The 9,045-nt window shown below is 40.6% G+C and overlaps 1 protein-coding gene across 1 annotated transcript; it reads left to right on the plus strand.

Annotated features, from left to right (window-relative positions):
* Window positions 725-2,482, plus strand: LOC109332524. The gene is made up of 4 exons (XM_019567508.1): window positions 725-811; window positions 1,230-1,283; window positions 1,404-1,528; window positions 1,732-2,482. The coding sequence occupies exons 1-4, from the start codon at window positions 725-727 to the stop codon at window positions 2,480-2,482; spliced, it is 1,017 nt and encodes a 338-aa protein (XP_019423053.1).

Here is a 9,045-nt window from a genome sequence, read left to right on the forward strand (position 1 = left end):
CTGCTCCCTGAGGATGATATCCCGGTACTTTACCGGATTTTACTACTTGGATGATACGGTGTGCTTGTCGTTCCACAAATATCTAACAAGTTTTTGGCGCCGCTTTCGGGGAGCAATGAGCGACTTACATTAGTTCTTTATAGAGTTTATTGAGTGTTGTACATAGTTATTCTTTAATTCTTTGTAGTATAGTGGTAACCCTTGTGCTAACTTTTGCTGTAGTTTTCTTATTTATGCTTTTGTGAGGTAAATCTAAAGAAGAGCAACTACAATACAATCCAGAGATTGAGAAGTCTGCTAAAAGTAACCGGAAGAAAGCAAAAGAGAAGAGACAATAAGGTCCTCAGAAAGCACAATGTAGCTTTAAATCGGCTACAGTCCCTACAGTTTCAAAATATCAGTCCGAAAAGATGGAGAATGAGATGCTGATAATAACTCAAGGTCTAATCCTCCAAGGAGAACTTTAGGAGATTATGCTATGTATAAAGGTCCTCGGCACTACACTAGCATTGTGATTCCACACACCGCCAGGGCAGTCGAAATCAAGCATGTCTGTCTGAATCTAGTCAGTGCTCATCAGTTCATGGGGAAGGATTATGAAGATCTGTATGCTCATTTGGACAATTTCTATGAGCTAGTGGCCACTTTGGGGTATTCTGACACCAAGAGGGAAGCTTTATACATGATGTTTTTTTCCACTTTCCCTCCTTGATGAAGCTAGGGAATGGCTAAACTCACATCCAACCCAAAGCTTAACCAATTGGAGTCATTTGGAAACAAACTTCTTGACAATATTTTTCCCTCCAGTGAGGTATGTGCATGCAAAGTTTGAAATCTCAACATTCAGATAAGGTGTTGAGGAAGCTTTTTATGAGGCATGGGAACGTTTCCAAATGTTACTGAGGAAATGTCTCAATCATGGATTTGAAGATGTTGATAAACTAAAAATCTTTTGTAATGGATTGAAGTCATAGACTAAGATGATATTGGATGTCGTAGTTGGTGGCAACATGATGGCAGTGGATGTTGAACAAGCCACCAGAATTATTATTGCATTATCTACTACATATCGGCAAGCTTAGCATAATAGAACGACGGTACAAAAGAGATGAGTGTTGGATTTGAATACTTCTGATGCTATTCTGGCTCAAAACAAAATTCAGACACGGTAGATTGAGGCACTTACAAAGCAAATGTCCAAGTTGCCTCAACAATTGAATGTGGTGCAGGCTCCTTCTGTTCATCCACAGGTGCTACACTATGAGTTTTATGGGGGTGATCGTGTTACTGGTCATTGCTCAATGCCTACCAAAACACAAATAGAATAGATTCAGTATGTTAACAATCAACCTCGTCGGGTTAATTTCCCTAACAACCCTTCGTTCAACAATCAGTTTTCATAGGGTTGGAGAGGAAACCAGAACCAGAATCAGAATTTCCGGTGGAGGCAAGATGCAGGACCATCTAAAAGGCAACAACCATATCGACCATCTTATCAGCAAGGTCCACATCCATCATTACATGAGAGGCAATCAAAGTTGGAAGAAACATTGGAGAAATTTATGCAAGTCTCCATTTCAAACTAGAAAAATACGGATGCTTCTATCAGAAATTTGGAGACTCAGGTGGGTCAGTTAACTAAGAAAATGGCAGAATAGAACTCAGATAGACAACAATTCTCCGCCAACACTCAAACCAATCTAAATAACACTGCAAATCTATCACTACTAGAAGTGGTAAGGTCATTGGTAAGGGTATTGGTGAGAACTTGGCTGTTGAGGAAGAGGTTCTGAGAAATACTAAAACTGGAAGATCAAAGAAGATAATAAGAGAGACACGGAAGGGAGAAGTGGTACAAGATAAGGAAGGGGTTATCACTAATGAGGATGATATAAGGGAGAATAGTGATAAGAAGAAGGGTGGCCTACCTCAGTTGAAGGATCTCCATTATCCAAAGAGACCTTCCAAGAAATATAAGGAGGGACAATATATTAGGTTCTTGGATTTATTCAAGAACCTCCAAATCAACATTCCATTCATGGAGGCAATGGAACAAATGCTTGTGTATGCTAAATTCATGAAGGACTTGCTGACAAAGAAAAGAAAGTTTTCGGAAGAGACTGTGACCTTAGAAGCTAGGTGCAGTGCTATCATTCAAAAGTCTTTGCCTGAGAAGACTAAAGATCCTAGCAGCTTCACTATTCCGATCACTATTGGTGAATTGTCTGTGGGAAAGGCACTGCTTGATCTGGGTGCCATCATTAATTTGATGTTCCTTTCTATGCTGAAAAGAATTGAGGATTTGAACATCAAGCCTACCAGGATGACTTTGCAACTTGTCGATAGATCTGTCAAGTATCCTTATGGAGTTGCAGAGGATTTTTTGATGAAGGTAGATGGGTTGGTCTTTCCTATGGATTTTGTCATCATGGGTATTGAAGAGGATAATGAAGTTCCTCTTAATTGGGGAGACTTTTCATGAAGACTACCTGGGTTATTATTGATGTTGATGATGCAAAGTTGAAGGTAAGAGTTGAAGACCAAGATGTGAATTTTAATGTTTTTGAGGTTATGCAGCATCCAAAAGACAAGCAACACTGCTTTCAGGTGGATGTCATTGATGACAAATTCATGCTCGATGACATTAATTAGAATATAAGTAGTCCTTTGGAGAAGGTTTTGAGGGGAGACCTACAGGGAAACAGTATGGAGGAGGATAAGATGGTCAAGACATGTTTGGTAGAGTTAGATGTACCATGCAAGGTTGTATCTAATCAGAATCGATTTGAAGAGTTGGGGAAAAAGAAGACAGATGAAGCTCCAAATGTGGAGTAGAAAGTACTTCCTTCATATTTGAAGTATGTATTTTTAGGAGAATGAGGGCAGAAATCGATAATCATCAGCAATAGGGGTGAGCAGGACCCAACCCTACCCGCTCACCTGGTACGGCCCGATCATGATCGGGTCCGAATAGGGTCGGGTCTGATCGGGTCTAGGATCGGGTTCGGGTTCAAAAAATAGACCTGATCAATATTTAGTGTCGGGTAGGGACCAAGCATGACCCAGCCCGTCTCGTCCAATGGTCACTCGCTCATCATGTTTGTATGTGTTTCTGCTCACATGTGTATAGAGTAATGATACCATTTTAGTCGAAAATATCAATTATTCTTTAATTTTTACATAATATATGCATGATTAATAATATATATATACATATAACATTTTATATATCAAACTACATAGTCATAATAATAAATAATATTGAGAAGTCTTTATCTAAAATGAGTATGCATTATATTTAATCGGGTCTAGGGTCGGGTTTAAAGGATGACCCGGCCGTTATTTAGGGTTGGGTTAGCTTTATGTCTAGGGCTGGGTAAGGACAAGCCTTAACCTGTCCCAACCCGTCCCATGTTCAACCCTAATCAGCAATGCCCTTACATGTGATGAAGAACGGTTGTTGATTGGGATATTGAGGAAGAATGTTGGGGCGATAGGATGGACACGGGCCGATTTGCGTGGAATCAGTCCATCTTATTGCATGCATAAGATCCATATGGAAGAGGATTACAAACCAGTGGCACAACCTCAAAGGCGTCTTAATCCCACTATGAAGGAAGTGGTGAAGAAGGAAGTGATGAAACTATTAGATGTTGGGATGATTTATCCCGTATCTGATAGTAAGTGGGTTAGTCCGGTTTAGGTGGTCCCAAAGAAGGGAGGTATGATTGTGGTGAGGAATGACAAGGATGAACTCATCCCGACCAGAACAGTCACTGGTTGGCGAATGTGTATTGATTACCAGAAACTGAACCAGGTCGCTCGCAAAGATCACTTTCCTCTGCCATTCATGGACCAAATGATAGAAATATTGGCTGGACAAGAATTCTATTGTTTCCTGGATGGTTATTCTGGTTATAATCAGATCATTGTGGATCCCCAAGACTAGGAAAAAATAGCTTTCACTTGTCATTTTGGTGTCTTCGCATACAGGAAGATGTGATTGGGACTATGCAATGCACTGTCAACATTTCAAAGGTGTGTGTTGGCTACTTTTTCTGACATTGTGGAGCAGTGCATTGTGGTCTTTATGGATGACTTCTTGGTCTTCGGGTCGTCATTTGAGAGCTGTTTGGCAAATCTGGACATCGTTCTGCAACGATGTGTTGAGACAAACCTGGTACTGAACTGGGAAAAGTGACACTTCATGGTGACTGAGAGAGTGGTCTTGGGACACAATATCTCTTCCTGGGGCATTGAAGTTGACAAGGCAAAGATTGAGGTCATCAAGGACCTTCCACCACCACTTAATGTCAAGGGAATTCGGAGTTTCCTTGGGCATGCAGGTTTCTATAGAAGGTTTACTAAAAACTTTTCTAAAATAGCAAAGCCACTCAGCAATCTTTTAAACAAAGATAATATTTCTCAATTTGATATTGAGTGTACCAAATCTTTTGAAACCTTAAAACAAAAACTGATTTCTGTTACTATTATAGTAGCGTCCGACTGGCATCTTGATTTTGAACTGATGTGTGATGCTAGTGAGTATGCTATCAGCGCGGTACTAGGACATCGAAGGTTAAAGTTTTCCATGCCATACATTATGCTAGTAAGGTACTCAATGAGGCATAAGTTAATTATGTCACTATAGAAAAAGAACTACCATCTATAGTGTATGCTTTGGAGAAATTTAGATCATATTTGATTGGCTCCAAAGTCATAATTTTTACTGATCATGCTGCTACAAAATACTTGCTAACTAAATCGGACTCCAAGCTGAGATTGTTGTGTTGGGTTTTGTTGTTGCAGGAATTCGACTTGGTGATCAAGGATAAAAAACAGAGCGAGAATTGTGTAGGAGATCATCTGTCAAGACTGTTCAATCAAGAGGTCACAGTAAGAGAGTCAAAGGTGATGGAGGACTTTCCTGATGAGAAGCTTCTCATGGTTCAGGAAATGCCATGACCAACTTTAAAGCTACAGGGGTCATTCCTGAAGAGTTGTCGTGGCATCAAAATAGAAGATTCATGCGAGAGTCCCATCAGTATGTGTGGGACGACACTCATCTTTTTAAGACTGGGTCGGATGGACTATTGAGAAGGTGTTTATCCACATAAGAGTCTAAGAGCATCCTGTGGCACTGTCATAGTTCGCCATATGGAGGGCACTTTAATGGAGAGAGGACAGTTGCAAATGTCCTCCAATCTGACTTCTATTGGCCTTATGTATTCAAGGATGCACATTAGTATGCATAGCAATGTGATAAATGCAGAGATCATGCGAGATCTCTAAGAGGAATGAAATGCCTTTGACAAGCATTCAGGAAGTTGAGGTGTTTGATTGTTGGGGAATTGACTTTATGGGACCATTTCCACCGTGATGCTCACAAGTATACATTCTCGTGGCAGTGGATTATGTGTTCAAATGGGTAGAGGCCGAAGTTGCACAAAAGGATGATGTTAAGACTGTAATCAAGTTTTTGAAGAGGAATGTATTTAGTCGGTTTGGTACACCTCGGGTACTCATCAGTGACAGGTGATCACATTTCTAAAATTCACAATTGGAGAAGGTCCTACAACACTGCGGGGTCCGACACAAGGTAGCATCACCTTATCATCTAAAAACAAATGGACAAGCAGAGGTGTCTAATCGAGAGATCAAGAGAATTCTGGATAAAATTGTATCAACCACAAGGATGCATTGGTCTCTTTGATTGGATGATGCACTATGGGCCTACCGGACAACATTCAAAGCACCAACTGGACTATCCACATTTCAGCTGGTATGGAAAGGCTTGTCATTTTCCTGTAGAGCTTGAGCATAAAGCATTCTGGGCCCTCAAGTTTTTTAATTTAGACCCCTAAGCAGCACGTGACCAAAGGAAACTTCAGTTGCAACATTTGGAGGAGATGAGGCTCACTGCCTATGAATCTTCCAAATTATACAAAGAGAATGTCAAGTTGTATCATGACCGAAAGCTCCGTCAAAAAGACTTCCGGGTGGGTCAGAATGTACTGTTGTTCAACTCCCGGATGAAGTTGTTTTCGGGCAAACTGAGGTCTAAATGGTCAGGACTCTTCCTAATTAAGGAAGTTAAATCTAATGGAGCGATCGAATTGCAAGACTCAACATCTTAGAGAAACTGGGTAGTCAATGGCCAAGGGGTGAAACCTTACTTGGGTGGTGACGTCGAGCGGCTCACCATAATCATCAATCTATCGGATGCGTAACAGAATAGGCGTCGAGCTAATGACGTTAAACAAGCGCTAACTGGGAGGCAGTCCAGCTTTATTTTATGCTTGTGTTTAAAAAGAAAGAGGAATTTTTGGGTATTTCTCAATCAAGCGAGGCATACCTCACTTAGGCGAGGAATATGACCCTTCAGTGTTAGGTCTCTCGCTTAAGCGATAGTGGCCTCGCCCAAGCGAGGAGGACTCAAATTTTTTGAAATGTTATGTCTAATCCTCGCCCAAGCGAGAGCTCCTCGCTAAGGCGAGGCTGACAGATCCATATTTTCTAAATTTCTCGCTCAAGCGAGAGACCGCAAATTTGATTTTAAAAACAGGGGTGAGGGGTCCAACCCCTCACATACCCATTGCAATCAAACATGAAAAGCAACATTGTGAGTCTCTCCAAGAGCCCAAGTTCTCTTCTTCTTCATCAGTTAGTGCACACACACAAACTTTGCATCATGAGCGGATCAATGTAAGTGTATTTTCGGCATGTTGAACCTATTCCCTCTCTATTTGTGCATTTTGATAACTCTCATTCGTTTAAGAACATTTAGATACTTTAGGTCGCTCTTGATGCTACTTTATCATTAGTATTGTATTGCATTATTGTCGTGTTACCATGAGTGCCCATATCAAGAAACCCGGGGTTCCTAAGTGGAAACCCCAAATATAAATCATAAAAGTGGCACTCATGTGTTCGAGTTGGTTAAGCAGTTGTAGTAGTGACATTGTAGCAATGGATATCATTTGGGAATTAATTTATGTAATGTCACTCACTATGTATTTAGTTTTGTTCTGTTACAGGAGGAGAAAGTCTATTGCTAAAAAGGATCCCCCTCCTCCCAGGACCCACAAGCATTCGACAGAACCAAATTCAAGAAGAATGGCAAGGAGGATCGTTATCTCCTGGTCCTCAACTGGATTTTTGTACCAGAAAGGCGAGTGCATTTAAAGACAAAGGACCTTCCGGTTCTCACTGTGCATCTAGATCGACTGAAATGGTGGATATTGGTCATCCTAAATGAGAAATTTTATCCGGAGGTAATACATGAGTTTTATGCAAATTGTTACCCATTGTAGGAGGGGGAGAAGAGCTGGCTTACAAATCCTGGGTGAGAGGAAAACGGTGCTATTTGACAGAGATACAATCAATGACCTATTAGGTAGCCCATATGATGCAGAAATCGATGGGACCGAGAACGAGTACAACTAGATGATTCAGAAGTCTCATACTCTAGTCCAAGGCGAGTTCGACCCAAGTAACACCGCTCAGATGTTGTGCATTCCTGGACAATCTTACACCACTAACTCTGATGGCCATTTATAGTGGATTTACCGAAAGCACATGACTTCGATGGCCCAGTTGTGGATGATATTCCTCCTGCACAACGTGATCCCTAATAGTCAGTATCATCTCTGCCACTGTTTGACTGCCACACTATCTATACCATCCTCCACGGCCTAAAAATCGATGTGGCTGGAATCATTTCATAAGAGATGTACAAAACTGTAATGCGGGCTGGAAAGAAGGGTGCACTGGGATTCCCTTCTCTGATTACTGAATTATGCGCACGGCATAGGGTTTCGGTGAACAAAATCGAGAAGATTAAACCTCTTATTACCTTGGAGTACATCTCTCAAAACTGCAAAGAGGAGCCCGGCCAAGATCAAGGCCAAGGATCATCTCAACCATAGCCACCTCCACCTGAGCCAGTACAACTACAACCAATGTTACACTCGGCACCATATCATGAGTTCTCCATTCAAGAGCAGCTTTATAGGCTAACACTGCATATGGAGCATTTGGAGCTCCAAAATGAGATGGTGCGACAAGGACAGGTGTTCCAGCAACAAGGGTTGTTTGTTGTTTTCCACCACTTGAGTCTGGGGAACCAATTCTGGGGATCCATGGACACTTTTACTCAATAGTTTCTTTGGCCTGGGGTCAGGCCTACCTTTCCGGAGGGGTCAGGAGGTGCTGGACCGGCTGCATATGGAACTGATTTTGTTGGTGATGTTGCTAATGATGATGGTGATGCTGAAGATGTTGAAGATGTTGAATTTCTGCTCTTATGAGCATTTTTGAACATAATGAAATTGGTTTCTCTGTTACTTGATTAGTTATTTCTGTTTTGTAATTTAGGATGAATGTTTAGGATCAATGTTTAGAATGAATGTTTAGGATGCATGTGCAAGATTGTTTAGGACTATTGTTTAAATTGTATGTTTAGGGTGTAAAAGTAATTGTTATGTGTTTTATTTCTTTATGTTGTTTGTTTTCAAGTTTAGTGACAAAATGTGTAGTCAATGAAACTAAGTCTAGTTAATTGTATGTTTAATGTTGTCCAATTGTGTTGTGCAAAAAATATGTGAATGAAATTTTGGGATAAGATTTTGTGATAGTGAATGATTAGGGTTCTGAAGTTCAACTATTTTGGGATGTGGATGTTGATTTAGACACAGACCGAATAGGTTGAATAATGAGCAGTTAGTCAAAGGACAAAACCTATAATTGGGTGAGAGAGTATACCCAAACATATATGAGTGTCTTTGCTGGATTTCACCAATGAACTTTGCTTGATTTTTTATTGTCATTAAGCAGGGAATAGCATGGAAATGATTAAGGCTTAGTTTAGGATAGTTGAACTACAGCCAGAAAGCTTACCCGGATGAATTATGAACCTGGTTTTTTTTAGCCCTTTTGAGCTAAAAAGTTTTCTTTTTTTGTGAAGATTATGCACCAAAACCACTTCAAAATGTATCAATCCCCATACCCATGGAGAGAGATCATTAGTGCATATGATTCCTCTTA

Source organism: Lupinus angustifolius, chromosome LG18, assembly GCF_001865875.1.
Source record: "Lupinus angustifolius cultivar Tanjil chromosome LG18, LupAngTanjil_v1.0, whole genome shotgun sequence".
NCBI lineage: Eukaryota > Viridiplantae > Streptophyta > Magnoliopsida > Fabales > Fabaceae > Lupinus > Lupinus angustifolius.

Excerpts from the sequence above, each read along its gene's own strand:
- LOC109332524 (XM_019567508.1), top strand. The coding sequence starts at position 725 with ATGGCTAAACTCACATCCAACCCAAAGCTTAACCAATTGGAGTCATTT. Across the intron at positions 1,284-1,403 it reads AGTTTTATGGGGGTGATCGT|GGTTGGAGAGGAAACCAGAA; the intron begins GTTACTGGTCAT and ends CAGTTTTCATAG. Across the intron at positions 1,529-1,731 it reads CATCCATCATTACATGAGAG|AAGTGGTAAGGTCATTGGTA; the intron begins GCAATCAAAGTT and ends TATCACTACTAG.